This window comes from Erythrolamprus reginae, chromosome 4 (genome assembly GCF_031021105.1).
Source record: "Erythrolamprus reginae isolate rEryReg1 chromosome 4, rEryReg1.hap1, whole genome shotgun sequence".
NCBI classification, from domain to species: domain Eukaryota; kingdom Metazoa; phylum Chordata; class Lepidosauria; order Squamata; family Dipsadidae; genus Erythrolamprus; species Erythrolamprus reginae.
Window position 1 is genome coordinate 4,678,763 of NC_091953.1, and position 14,453 is coordinate 4,693,215.

At 43.8% G+C, this 14,453-nt stretch overlaps 1 protein-coding gene across 3 annotated transcripts in view; it reads right to left on the bottom strand.

Annotated features, from left to right (window-relative positions):
* Nucleotides 1-4,779: 4,779 nt before the first annotated feature.
* RSF1 (remodeling and spacing factor 1) overlaps nucleotides 4,780-14,453 on the bottom strand; it is a 67,725-nt gene continuing 58,051 nt past the window's right edge. For all 3 annotated transcript variants that reach the window (XM_070749509.1, XM_070749507.1, XM_070749508.1), the window contains exons 10-16: nucleotides 13,047-13,101; nucleotides 12,452-12,561; nucleotides 11,185-11,252; nucleotides 9,831-10,038; nucleotides 8,566-8,789; nucleotides 6,923-7,111; nucleotides 4,780-6,331 (exon numbers count right to left, since the gene is read on the bottom strand). In XM_070749509.1, the coding sequence (XP_070605610.1) occupies nucleotides 5,763-6,331; nucleotides 6,923-7,111; nucleotides 8,566-8,789; nucleotides 9,831-10,038; nucleotides 11,185-11,252; nucleotides 12,452-12,561; nucleotides 13,047-13,101 (1,423 nt within the window). In that variant the 3' untranslated portion in view covers nucleotides 4,780-5,762. The remainder of the gene's footprint in view (nucleotides 6,332-6,922; nucleotides 7,112-8,565; nucleotides 8,790-9,830; nucleotides 10,039-11,184; nucleotides 11,253-12,451; nucleotides 12,562-13,046; nucleotides 13,102-14,453) is intronic.

Below are 14,453 nucleotides of genomic sequence, written 5' to 3' on the forward strand. Positions count from 1 at the left end.
AGAAGGGAGCGAGAGCGCGAGAGAGCGAGCCTCGCGTGCCCATGGCTGTAACCATAGAGACGACAGGCCGACGCGGCGATTGTGGCGGTGTCACGTGACTTTCTTCCTGACTGCTGTCCCTTCATCCACTCACCCATCTTGATTATTTATGATAGGTAGGGTAGGTAGATAGATCAAGACCTAATCATATAATTTATATTTATTTATATTATAATTAATATATAATTGGAGGGGGGAGAACATATTTGGGACAACCATGGCCTGGATCGATGTAGGCGAAGTTGGCTTTTCTATGACTTACTTACTTATTTATTTATTTATTCAATACACAAATACATAGGAAGAAAAATAGACATGTAGTAATATATATAAGGGTAAAGTAAACTTAGAAGAAAGGATATATGAAAGAAAGAAAATATATATGAAAAGCGAGAGAAAGGAAAGACAATTGGACAGGGGACGAAAGGCACACCAGTGCACTTATGTACGCCCCTTACTGGCCTCTTAGGAACCTGGAGAGGTCAATCGTGGAGAGTCCAAGGGAGAAGTGTTGGGGGTTAGGGGTTGACACAATTGAGTCCAGTAATGAGTTCCACGCTTCGATAACTCGATTGTTGAAATCATATTTTTTATAGTCAAGTTTGGAGCGGTTCGTATTAAGTTTGAATCTGTTGCGTGCTCTTGTGTTATTGCGGTTGAAGCTGAAGTAGTCATTGACCAGTAGGACATTGCAGCATATTATTTTGTGGGCAATACTCAAATCATGTTTTAGGCGCCATAGTTCTAGGCTTTCTAGGTCCAGGATTGTTAGTCTATTTTTGTAGGATATTGTTTTGAGTGGAGGAGTGAAGGGCTCTTCTGATGAAATCTCTTTGGACATTTTCAAGGGTGTTGATGTCTGAGATGTGGTATGGGTTCCAGACAGATGAGCAGTAGTCTAGGATGGGTCTTGTGGACTTCAACTCCCATAATTCCTGAGTATATCATGCTAGCTCAGGAATTCTGGGAGTTGAAGTCCACATGCCATAGAAGAGCCAATTTTGCCCACCTCTGGTCTGGATGACCGACCGCCTTCTGCCGCACAAATCCCAGCGACCAATTAGGTACCACAGAGTTGGCCTTCTCCGGTCCCGTCGACTAAACAATGTCGTCTGGCGGGTCCTAGGGGAAGAGCCTTCTCTGTGGCGGCCCCAACTCTCTGGAACCAGCTCCCCCCGGAGATTAGAACTGCCCCCACCCTCCTTGCCTTCCGTAAACTCCTTAAAACTCACCTCTGCCGCCAGGGCCTATATAATTTATGTATGGTGTGTTTGTGTGTATGTAAATAAATAAATAAATAAATTAATGATTGTGGATGAATGATATGTACACATGTTGTTGAGTTGTCCCAATACGAGTTTTAGCTAGGGTTTTAATAATTAGATTGTTTTTTCTTGACTTCTTTTTATTGCTGTTTGTAATTTTACATTATAATTTTATATTGTTGTAAGCCGCCCTGAGTCCTTCGGGATTGGGCGGCATAGAAGTCAAACTAAATGAATGAATGAATGAATGAATGAATGAATGAATGAATGTCTGGTTTAATAATGGGGTTTTTAATGTTTTTTAAATTTATTAGATTTGTTATGAATTGTATGCTGTGACCCGCCCCAAGTCTACGGAGAGGGGCGGCATACAAATCAAATCAAATAAATAAACAAAGCACCTAAGGGTAGAACACGAAGTAATGGATGGAAACTTATCAAGGAGAGAAGCAATCTGGAACTAAGGAGAACAATTGGAGTGATTTCCCTTCCAGAAGTTGTGGATGCTTCAATCACTGGAAGTTTTCAAGAAGAAATTGGACAATCTGGAATGGTACAGGGTGTCCTGCTTGAGCAAAGGGTCAGACTAGAGGACCTCCAAGGTCCCTTCCAACGTTATTGTTTGACCTTCTGGTTTTCTTCCAGGACTAAAAGACAGATTTAGGTGCTTTAAGGGCAAGCAGAGGATTTTTCCCCACTTAGGAAAACCCAGAATCATAAACTAAATAGTCTGATAGTAAATAGTGTCCAGTTCTGGAGACCTCACCTACAAAAAGATATTGGAAAAAATTGAACGGGTCCAAAGACGGGCTACAAGAATGGTGGAAGGTCTTAAGCATAAAACGTATCAGGAAAGACTTCATGAACTCAATCTGTTTCCAAATGTAAAATAATGCACTTGGGGAAAAGGAATCCTCAATCGGAGTATTGTATTGGCAGTTCTGTGTTAGCAAAAACTTCAGAAGAGAAGGATTTAGGGGTAGTGATTTCTGACAGTCTCAAAATGGGTGAGCAGTGTGGTCGGGCAGTAGGAAAGGCAAGTAGGATGCTTGGCTGCATAGCTAGAGGTATAACAAGCAGGAAGAGGGAGATTGTGATCCCCTTATATAGAGCGCTGGTGAGACCCCATTTGGAATACTGTGTTCAGTTCTGGAGACCTCACCTACAAAAAGATATTGACAAAATTGAACGGGTCCAAAGACGGGCTACAAGAATGGTGGAAGGTCTTAAGCATAAAACTGACCAGGAAAGACTTAATGAACTCAATCTGTATAGTCTGGAAGACAGAAGGAAAAGGGGGGACATGATCGAAACATTTAAATATGTTAAAGGGTTAAATAGGGTTCAGGAGGGAAGTGTTTTTAACAGGAAAGTGAACACAAGAACAAGGGGACACAATCTGAAGTTAGTTGGGGGAAAGATCAAAGGCAACATGAGAAAGTATTATTTTACTGAAAGAGTAGTAGATCCTTGGAACAAACTTCCAGCAGACGTGGTTGGTAAATCCACAGTAACCGAATTTAAACATGCCTGGGATAAACATATATCCATTGTAAGATAAAATACAGGAAATAGTAAAAGGGCAGACTAGATGGACCATGGGGTCTTTTTCTGCCGTCAGTCTTCTATGTTTCTATGTTTCTATCTGTCTAGTCTGGAGGACAGAAGGAAAAGGGGGGGACATGATCGAAACATTTAAATATGTTAAAGGGTTAAATAAGGTCCAGGAGGGAAGTGTTTTTAATAGGAAAGCGAACACAAGAACAAGGGGACACAATCTGAAGTTCGTTGGGGGAAAGATCAAAAGCAACGTGAGAAAATATTATTTCACTGAAAGAGTAGTAGATGCTTGGAACAAACATCCAGCCAACATGGTTGGTAAATCCACAGTAACTGAATGCCTGGGATAAACATAGATCCATCCTAAGATAAAATACAAAAAATAGTATAAGGGCAGACGAGATGGATCATGAGGTCTTTTTCTGCCGTCAGTCTTCTGTTTCTATGAAGGGAAAGGGGGGGACCAGATCGAAACATTTAAATATGTAACAAAGGGTTAAATAAGGCTCAGAAAAGTGAACACAAGAACAAGGGGGCACAATCTGAGGTTAGTTGGGGGAAAGATCAGAAGCAACATGAGAAAATGTTATTTTACTGAAAGAGTAGTAGATGCTTGGAACAAACTTCCAGCAGACATGGTTGGTAAATCCACAGGAACTGAACTTTAAACATGCCTGGGTTAAACATATCTCCACCCTAAGATAAAATACAGGAAATAGTATAAGGGCGAACTAGATGGACCATGAGGTATTTTTCTGCTGTCAATCTTCTACGTTTCTTTAATATTATTCAGACTGGGTAGGCTAATCGTCAGTTTGGTTCAGATATGGCAACAGCCTAAGAAAGTTCCTGAAGCCTTGAATTTCTTCATGAGTGATGACGTTCAGTGGACTGTGGAAAAAGACAGCTCAATTCTGATTTATCTCCATACTTACACTCTTGGGTTGGCCATTGTATCTCAATGCAGGTATACCTGAAGGCTATAATACCCCCTCCCAGAAAAGTCTTAATTTTAAAAACCAGCTGGTAAAGGATATCTATGAAATATATGTTAAAAAAGCCACCTAAGAGGCCAATGGCGGTTAAAATCTGCTAGGTTATGTAAAACCACAACACACACTCAAGCACTCCTTCGGGTCACGTCAGCGAGACAATGTCAGCTGGCAGGACTATGTGGGAAGGCCTTCTCTATGGTGGCTCCCTGAAAGCAACTACCTCCGGAGATCCATACTGCCCCCACCCTCTCCTGGCCTTCCGGAAAGCCTTGAAAGCCTTGCTGACAGGCCTTGGACCGTTGAGCAATGTCATCTAACTCCGGTTAAATTAATGTTTTTACTTAAGCGTTTTAATTGTTTTTACATATTGTTCTTCACTGTTGTACGCTGCCCGAAGCCCAAGAGGAGTTGGGCAGTTCACAAACCTAATAAATAAAATAAAATAGATATAAAGAAAGAAAGATAGATATAAAGAAAGATACTGTAGATAGATAGAAAGAATAGATAGATAGGTAGGTAGGTAGGTAGGTAGATAGGTAGATAGATAGATAGGTACATAGATAGATAGACAGATAGATAGATAGATAGAAAGAAAGTTAGATAGATAGATAGAATATAGATAGATATAAAGAAAGAAAGATACTGTACATAGATAGAAAGATAGATATAAAGAATAACTAGATAGATAGATAGATAGATAGATAGATAGATAGATAGATATTATTATTATTATTATTATTATTATTATTATTATTATTTATTCGATTTGTATGCCGCCCCTCTCCGAAGACTAGATAGATAGATAGGTAGATAGGTAGATAGAAAGTTAGACAGACAGACAGCAACCTTGTGCCCTTCCCACCAGTCCCATTTCAAACTCTGGAAAGCTCATGAGAGTTTACACGGTTTACTGTATGAAACACTTTTAAAATATGTTTATTGGGGGGAGGAAGGGGAGACCATGAATTAAAAGACGATGCCAAGAAAAATGTCTCGTGTTTTTGTTTCCCGTTAAAATTCCTCCAAATCTGTCCACTTTGCTAAAATAATATTCCGGATCTTGTCAACAGTTGCGTTCTTTCTTTTCCGTTCTTTTTTTTTCTTTCTTTCTTTCTTTCAGGAAGGCAATTTACTAAAATCAACTAAGGTTAAGTTAGCCTACAAGTTCACAAAAATGCAACAGTTAATAAAGATAATTGGTTTCTTCGCTTCCCCTTTAAAATGGCATGTTAAATTGTCGTCCAGGTTGTGAACATTTAAATAGAATATATATCTCCTATGGAAAAAAAAAACGTCGGAGCACAAGTGCGCCCCACTCTCCTTTTGTTCCCCTCCCCGGCCCTCCCCCTCCCCCCCTTCCAAAGTTTTAAAAGATTTTTGGGTCCTGGCCAGATTGGAATGCTTTTGTTACGTACAACCAATACTTTTTTCCCCCCCTCACAACTTTGTGCGCCCCCCACCCGCTCAGCAAATATAGAGTCAAAAATATACAATTCTCTCCTTTTTCTTTTCTTTTAACTACAAGTCCTGCATCTGGACGATTATTATTTTTTTCCTGTCGGGATTATGGAACTGGATGACGAGGAGGAAGAGGCAGCGAGGGAAATCGATGGGTCAAAAACAAAAAATTAGTTGTAGGGGGAGGGAAAAAAAGGCGAAGAAAATCTGGATGCTCGGGTTGGGGGAAAAGAGGAGGCAGGGAGAGGATTTAAAAAAAAAAAAAAAGTGGTACCCCCCAAAAAATTGCAGGGCTGGTGAAATTTTTGACTGGTTAAAAAGTGATACTGTAGTGGAGTTTGCTAGGAAAAATAAAACACCTTTTTTTTTTTTAATAACTGGCCCGCTGGTATGAGCTACCATGGAATAAATTAGCACAAAAAAAAAAGCCCCCCCGGGAGGTCTTTTATAACTGTTCGCTGTTACAGACGTAATCCACAAGGTCAGTCACTCGCAAGAGTTCGTCTTCATCTTCCTCTGGTCCGCCGGCTTCCAGGCCTCCTGCCGTCCCGTTGGGCGCCAAAGTGGCGCTGGCTGTGCTGTCCTTGGCCGAGGGGGCTTTCTCGGTGGGCTTACCGATCAAGTTCTCGATGGCTTTCCCGGGGCTCTGTCCGTTGGCGGAGGGCAAATCCACCAGGCTGTAGTCCAACGGGCTTTCTACCTTGCTCACATTGTCAAAGTCATCTTCCTCGTCCGTTTCTATCCGGTAGCTGGGTTTTTTGACGGGGTCCGGCGGGGCGGGAGAGGACGGGGGCTTCTCGGCGGGCGGCGAGGGCTTGCCGGCGTCGGGGCAGTTGTTGTTGTCCTCCTCGTCCGTCTCGATGCGGTTCACGCGCTTGCGAACGGGCCGGCCTTCGTCCTCGGGGTCGTCGTCGCCTTCCGAGTACTCGTCGGTGGTGTGGCTCCGTTTCCGGACCGACCGTTTGGACAACCTGGCCGGCTGGTCGTCCTCAGAATGTTTAGCCAGGTAGCTCTCTGCAAAAGGATCAGACGTAAGAGAGAAATCTGGAAGGTTTCAATGGAGGGAATGGGAGGAGGGAGGATTACAAGTTGCCCTCAATTTACGACCACAATTGAACCCAAAATTTTCATAGCTAAGCAACATAGTTGTGAAGTGAGTTTGGCCCAAGCTTTTATGGCATTGAGGTGAGCAATGAGTTACTGCATTCTAATCACTGTGCCTCTTTCTTTCCTTCCTTCCCCCCTCCCTCCCTCCCCTTCCCTTCCTTCCTTCCTCCTTCCACTTCCTTCCTTCCTTCCTTTCCTTCCTTCTTTCCTTTCTTTCCCTTCCTTCCTTCTTTCCTTTCCTTCCTTCTTTTCCTTCCTTCCTTTCCTTTGTTCTTTCATTTCCTTCCTTCTTTTCCTTTCTTTCTTTCTTTCCTTCCCTTCCTTCTTTCCTTTCTTCCTTCTTTCCTTTCCTTCCTTCCTTTTTTTAATTCTCCTTCAGTAGCAGAATTGCGCTGGACTCCGCTAGCACTCAGAGCCACGTGGGCGAGCACACGTCAGCGCTCCACCTTCACAGCCCACCTCTGGATTTAATAAGAAATAAATAAATGCGTTTCCTACCTTCGCTGTCGGAACTGGAAAGCCTGCGCTTATGTATTCTCCTGATCTCTTTCCCGTATCGGAAGCTCTTCTGAGAACCCTCGCTTTCCGAATCTTCCTTGTAGTTGACTTGCCGCTTCTGATTCCGCCGAGATCTTCGTCTCGTTTCCAAATAATCCTCGTCGCTGTATTCAGAAGATGCGTCGTTTTCTGTGAGAGGCAACAAGCCAGGAGATAAGGAAGGAACGAAGAAGTCTAAATCAGTTTATCAAGGACAGCATTTGCCAATCTCCGCCATATTGTGATGTCTGGACTTCCACTCCCATAATTCCCTTGTCAGCAAATCCACTGCTGAGAATTCTGGGAGTTGAAGTCCACTCATCTAACCATCGTCACGGTTGTGAAGCACATAACATTTTCTAACCCAAATAACCATAGGTGACCCTCATTTCCCATAATTCCCTTGTCAGCAAATCTGCTGCTGAGGCTTCTGGGAATTGAAGTCCACACCTCTTTCCAATGTCATGGTTGAGAAGCACCGATCTAGCAAACCGTAATTATTCAGATATGATTTTAATTAATTTAATTTATTTTTAAATTATAAATTTTAATTTATACATTTATAAATTTAATCCCAGCCATTTCAATCTGAAGTTAAAATGAGCCAGTCTGGTCTAGTGGTGAAGGCACCAGGCTTGAAACTGGGAGATGATGAGTTCTAGTCCCGTTTTAGGCATGAAAACCAGCATGGTGACTTTGCGTCAATCGCCAGGAGACTCTGAGTTCTAGTCCTGCCTTAACCATGAAAGCCTGCTGGGTGACTCTGGGCCAGTCACAGGAGATGGGAAGCTCTAGTCCCGCCTTAGGCATGAAAGCAGATTGAGTGACTTTGGGCCAATCACCAGGAGATCGAGAGTTCTAGTCCCGCCTTAGGAATGCTGGGTGACTTTGGGCCAATCAGCAGGAAACTGTGAATTCTAGTCCCACCTTAGAAATCAAAGCCAGCATGGTGACTTTGTGTCAATCACCAGGAGACTGTGAGTTCTAGTCCTGCCTTAGCCATGAAAGCCTGCTGGGTGACTCTGGGCCAATCACAGGAGATGAGGAGCTCTAGTCCCGCCTTAGGCATGAAAGCAGGCTGGGTGACTGTGGACCAATCACCAGGAGACGGTGAGTTCTAGTCCCGCCTTAGGCATTAAAGCTGCCTGGGTAACTTTGGGCCAATCACCAGGAGACTCTGAATTCTAGTTCTGCCTTAGACATGAAAGCCAGCTGGGTGACTCTGGGCCAGTTATTCTCTCTCAGCCCTCACAGGGTTGTTGTTGCAGGGAAAATGGGAAGATGAAGATAGGCTAGATACTAAATAGCCTGACTCCAAAACAGGATCATTCCAAATATTTCAGCCCATTTTCAGGTCAGAGCATGTTATACGGGACGGTCAGATAAAATGTTTCCGAACAGCTCAGTCTTCGTTTTTCCTGTCTGAAAATGCACAGATTCAACAGGGCTGCCTGGGCAATTCTGGGAGTTGGAAGTCCCACAGGTCTTCAAGCTGCCAAGCTGGACATTGATGCTCTACAGCAGGGGTATCAATTTCAAGACCCGTGGGCCGGACAGAGTTTGGTGAGTAGCACTTGACCTTTGGCCAGCCGCCAAGGACTTACCGGACTCGCCGCTTACGTTATCCTCCGAGTCTTCGTCTTCGTCATCCTCCGAGTACCTTTTCTTGGTCGTTTTCCTCTGGAGGCGCCGGCTTTGCCTCTTGGGCCGAGAGTGGTGCCGTCTCAGCCTGCGCGTGGAGAAGCCCACGTCGCTGTCGTCGTTGGACGGCTGGTCCTCTTCGCTTTCCTCCAGGTTTTCGTCCGAGATCACAAACTCATCCTGAGACCTGAGGGGGCGGAGATCAGCGGGGGAGGGTGTTTAAAACGAAGGGATTTCGACTGAAAAATAAACTCCACTGGTGAATAATTTAATTTAAATTGATTATTAGATTTACAGGCCGCCCTCCTCCTCGCGGACTCAGGGCGTTAGGAAGAACAACCCCGATTCTTTGGGGGTCTCCTCCTCTGAGGGCAACGATCCCCTCGGTGAAATGACCATTTCAAACAATAACACAACTTTTCACTGGGAACTTGGAACCTATTTAAAAATAAAAGAAAGAAAGAAAAAATCTACCTGTGGCTTCTAAAGGGTCTGACAAGAAATTGCAGGTAGTCCTTGACTAATGATAGTTTGTTTAGCGACAGTCCAAAGTTACAGTGGCACAGCAACAGAAAAAGTGACCCTTTTTTGACCACTGCAGCAGCCCCACAGACGTGTGATTATACATTTGGATGAGAAAGAAAGAAAGAAAGAAAGAAAGAAAGAAAGAAAGAAAGAAAGAAAGAAAGAAAGAAAGAAAGAGGGAGGGAGGAAGAAAAGGAGTATGTGAGTGAGTGTGATTGAGTGAGAGAAAGAAAAAAAGAAAGTGAAAGAAAGGATGGAGAAAGAAAGAAAGAAAGTGAAAGAAAGGATGGAGAAAGAAAGACAGAAAGAAAGAAAGAAAGAAAGAAAGGGAGGAGAGAGGGAGAAAGAAAGGGTTGAGTGAGAGAAATAAAAAGGAAGGAAGAAAAGAGGAAAGGAGAGGAAGGAAGATAGGAACGAAGGAATAAGGGAGGGAGAAAGAAAGGAGCAAATGAGTGAAAGAAAAAAGAAAGAAAGAGAAAGAGAAAGGAGGGAGGGAGGGAGAGAAAGAAAGAGAGGGGTAAGGAGGAAAGAAGGAAGAAAGGAAAGGAGTGAGAGAAAGGAAGGAAGGAAGGAGGGAGGGAGGGAGAAAGGAGTAAATGAGTGAAAGAAAAGAGAGAGAGAGAGAATAAGGAAGGAGGGAGGGAGAGAAAGAAAGGAAGAAGAAAGAGATAGAGGGGGAAGGAGGAAATAGAAGAGGCCTCACCCTTCGCTGATTTTGAATTCGTCCTCGCTCTCTTCTTCATCCATGTTGCTGTCACTGTCCAGGTCGTTCAGCCGCCGCCGTTTCTTGCGTCGGAGGGTCTCAGCTCTGGGGGGCCGCTTGCTCTCCTTCCTTTCTTCCTCCAGGATGGTGGAGATGTCCTTGCCTCGATGCCCCGTGATGTTCGACATGTCCTTCCCTTTTCCGCCACCTACGTTTGAGGATGGGAAGGGGGCATTTCAAAAGGATGGTGACAATGAACGGCCGGAGGCCTTCCAACACTCTATGCTTCCCTGCCACTGGTCCCATAATCTCCCTTCCGCACAACAATGGGATGCAACACTTTTTTTTTTTTGGGGGGGATCAAGGTACATGCCTGGCTTTTGAAGGGCTACTACAAAAACTGATGCCAGATAGCAGAGAGGGCTCAATTGACTGTTTTGATTAAGAGGGGGGAGTACAAATACTTTTCATTTCTATTTGGAAATCACTTCCGCCCTTTGTGCTCGAGATGGGGGGGGGGATGAAACTTTTTGGGGTTTTAACCGATTAAATCAATTTGTTGTTAGAAAAATGGCCAGTTTCTATTATTATGAAGAAGAAAAATGTTAAGTCAGGAAGATGAAATGGGCAAGACTTTTAACTCCCTTCCTTCCTTCCTTCCTTCCCCTCTTTCCCTTCCTTCCTCGCTCCCTTTCCTTCTTCCCCTCTTTTTCTCATTTTCTTCCTTTCTTCCCTCCCTCCCTCCTTCCCCTTTCCCTCATTTCCTTCCTTCCTTCCTCCCCCTTTCCCTTCCTTCCTCACTCCCTTTCCTTCTTTCCCTCTTCCCCTCATTTTCTTCCTTCCTTCCCTCCCTCCCTCCCCTTTCCCTCATTTCCTTCCTTCCCCTCTTTCCCTTCCTTCCTCACTCCCTTTCCTTCTTCCCCTCTTCCCCTCATTTTCTTCCTTCCTTCCCTCCCTCCCTCCCCTTTCCCTCATTTCCTTCCTTCCCCTCTTTCCCTTCCTTCCTCGCTCCTTTTCCTTCTTCCCCTCTTCCCCTCATTTCCTTCCTTCCTTCCCTCTCCCTCCTTCCTTCCCTCCCTCCCTTTCCTTCTTCCCCTCTTCCCCTCATTTCCTTCCTTCCTTCCCCTCTTCCCCTCATTTCCTTCCTTCCCTCCCTCTCCCTCCTTCCTTTGCAATAGCACCTATATACCGCTTGACAGTGCCTTCCCGCCCTCTCTTAACAATCTGGGTCCTCATTTTACCGACCTTGGAAGGATGGGAGGAAACCCGGAGCCAGCCAGAGTTGAACTGCTGGCAGTGAGCGGTGCCTCCCAACCACTGTGCTTCCCCCAAAGCCTCCCCCCACAAAGCTCACCTCCTCCATCCGCCTCCTTGATGTCGTCTTCTATGGCTTCATCGATGGCCTCATCAAACTCATCAAACCTGCAGAAAGGGGAATTCAGGGTGACGATGACAACTACTGGTCAACCCTTAGCAAGGTGATTTAGCAATCCCATAGGGTCTCCTTTACGGGAACAGGATATCACTCACATTTACTTACAGCAGTACCTCTACTTACGAACTTAATTCGTTCCGTGACCAGGTTCTTAAGTAGAAACATTTGTAAGAAGAAGCAATTTTTCCCATAGGAATCAATGTAAAAGCAAATAATGCGTGCGATTGGGGAAACCACAGGGTGGGTGGAGGCCCTGTTTCCTCCCAGGAGATTCCTAGAGAGGCCCCACGGAGGCTTCTCCCCGCCTTTTCCGGCTCTGTTTCCTCCCAGGAGATTCCTAGAGAGGCCCCACGGAGGCTTCTCCCCGCCTTTTCCGGCTCTGTTTCCTCCCCGGAGATTCCTAGAGAGGCCCCATGGAGGCTTCTCCCCGCCTTTTCCGGCTCTGTTTCCTCCCAGGAGATTCCAAGAGGCCCCACAGAGGCTTCTCCCCACCTTTTCCGGCCCTGTTTCCTCCCAGGAGATTCCTAGAGAGGCCTCACGGAGGCTTCTCCCTGCCTTTCCCAGTTACACTTTCAGAGGCTTGGGTTTGTAAGTGGAAAATGGTTCTTGAGAAGAGGCAAAACAATCTTGAACACCCGGTTCTTATCTAGAAAAGTTCATAACTAGAGGCGTTCTTAGGTAGAGGTGCCACTGTATTTAGATTTCTATCCCGTCTTTATTTCGTGCAACTCAAGGGGACGTGCATAACAGTCCTCTTCCTCCTCCCATCCTCATCTGTCTTTCATTCCCCTCCTCTTCCATTGTCCACTCCACAAACTTCACTCCTTTCTAGCACTGATGATGTTCCATAGTTGGGTCATGAAATGTTTGCAAGAAAATAACCCAGCTCCGGATACCCGTCCTTGTCCTCGCTCCGTCGTCTCCTCCTCCTCCTCCCATCATCTGTCTTTCATTCTCCCCCTTCATTCCTCCTCCTCCTCCCACCATTATCTGTCTTTCATTCTCCTCCTCCTCCACAAACTCCACTCCTTTCTAGCACTGATGATGTTCCATAGTTGGGTCATGAAAACGTCTGCAAGAAAACAATTTTTAATTTATTTGATTGATAAGCCACCCAACTTCTTCTGGACCAAGAGCACCAAGGACTCCGCTGCGCTACAAATGTTCCCTTCCATTAGTGACTTACCTGTAGCTGATACACTTCCGCTGTCTGGTCGACCTCCTTTCAAGCAGCTTTGCCTTTGATTTCTTGGACTCTTTCTTCTTTTCGTGGACCGGCTCTGGGATTTCAGGCTCCTGTTTCAACAGACAAACGCCTGTCAGATACACCACACCAGTTACAGCCAAACGTTAACCACTTCCTCCTACCACAGGGTGTCCAGGGGGGAAGCATTTTGAAATTCCCCGAGTCTTCGGAGAGGGGCAACATATAAATCTAATAAATTGAATTGAATTGAAATTGAATTATTTCCCTGACATTTCCCTGTAACTTGCGATCAAGTTAAGGCGCAGTCGTAGATGACGTCATACTAAACAGCTAAGCCATGGAGAAATATCGGTAGCTGAGGAAGCAAGTTCTTGCCACAGTTATGCTCATTTTTGCTTGACTCTGCCAGGCAGCGCGATCCGTTGGGGTTTTTTTACATGATTTTCCCCTGACTTTTAAATATTTTAATACAGTTTGTTTCCCCCCCCCCCTCTGATTTATTCCGTTTTTTAAATGCTTTCCAGCAGTTAAGGTCATTAACTCAAAAAGAAATCAGGAGATCCATTTGGCTTACCCGCGGAGGAATGATGTTCTCGATGCTAATGCCCACATAGACAAGACGTTCCTTCCTTGAAGAGATAAAGAAAAAAACATACTAAAATAGGGTTGATATTCCTGGAGGCATCTGTAATATGGTAAATGATTTAGCTTTACTAGATAAATGGTCAAAGCAATGGAAACTGCAGTTTAATGTTTCCAAATGTAAAATAATGCACTTGGGGAAAAGGAATCCTCAATATGAGTATTGTATTGGCAGTTCTGTGTTAGCAAAAATTTCAGAAGAAAAGGATTTAGGGGTAGTGATTTCTGACAGTCTCAAAATGGGTGAACAGTGCAGTCAGGCGGTAGGGAAAGGAAGTAGGATGCTTGGCTGCATAGCTAGAGGTATAACAAGCAGGAAGAGGGAGATTGTGATCCCGCTATATAGAGCACTGGTGAGACCACATTTGGAATACTGTGTTCAGTTCTGGAGACCTCACCTACAAAAAGATATTGAAAAAATTGAACAGGTCCAAAGACGGGCTACAAGAATGGTGGAAGGTCTTAAGCATAAAACGTATCAGGAAAGACTTCATGAACTCAATCTGTATCGTCTGGAGGACAGAAGGAAAAGGGGGGACATGATCGAAACATTTAAATATGTTAAAGGGTTAAATAAGGTTCAGGAGGGAAGTGTTTTAAATAGGAAAGTGAACACAAGAACAAGGGGACACAATCTGAAGTTAGTTGGGGGAAAGATCAAAAGCAACATGAGAAAATATCATTTTACTGAAAGAGTAGTAAATCCTTGGAACAAACTTCCAGCAGACGTGGTAGATAAATCCACAGTAACTGAATTTAAACATGCCTGGGATAAACATATATCCATCCTAAGATAAAATACAGAAAATAGTATAAGGGCAGACTACATGGACCATGAGGTCTTTTTCTGCCATCAGACTTCTATGTTTCTATGCGGTTCTTTGGAGCAGTAACAAAATTTTGAGTTTCTTGAAACTGTCCAGTGTTTGAACCAACAAATTTTGTACCTTTCGTATCATACATATTGATATTACACATTAGATGGATGAATTGATAATGGTGATATGCTAGTTTTTTTATTTAATATAACTAATTATCAGTTTAAAAGATGGACAATTAAAAATTAGGGGGAGTGGAAATAAGGGGGAAAAGATATATTATGATTGTTTATTATTTTATATATGAGACTGGTTATGTTGAGACTCAAAGAATTAAATCGCTTGGAATAATGAAGATAAATTGATGAAAAGTAATATGAGAAGCATAATGATAGCTTTAAGAAAATTATACAAATGACTATTGTTTCCTTTGGGGCATTTGATTATGATAAAACAAGAGGTGGGGAAAATGAATGATAAATGAGATCAAGAAATGTGAAGAAGCAATTTGGCTTAAAATT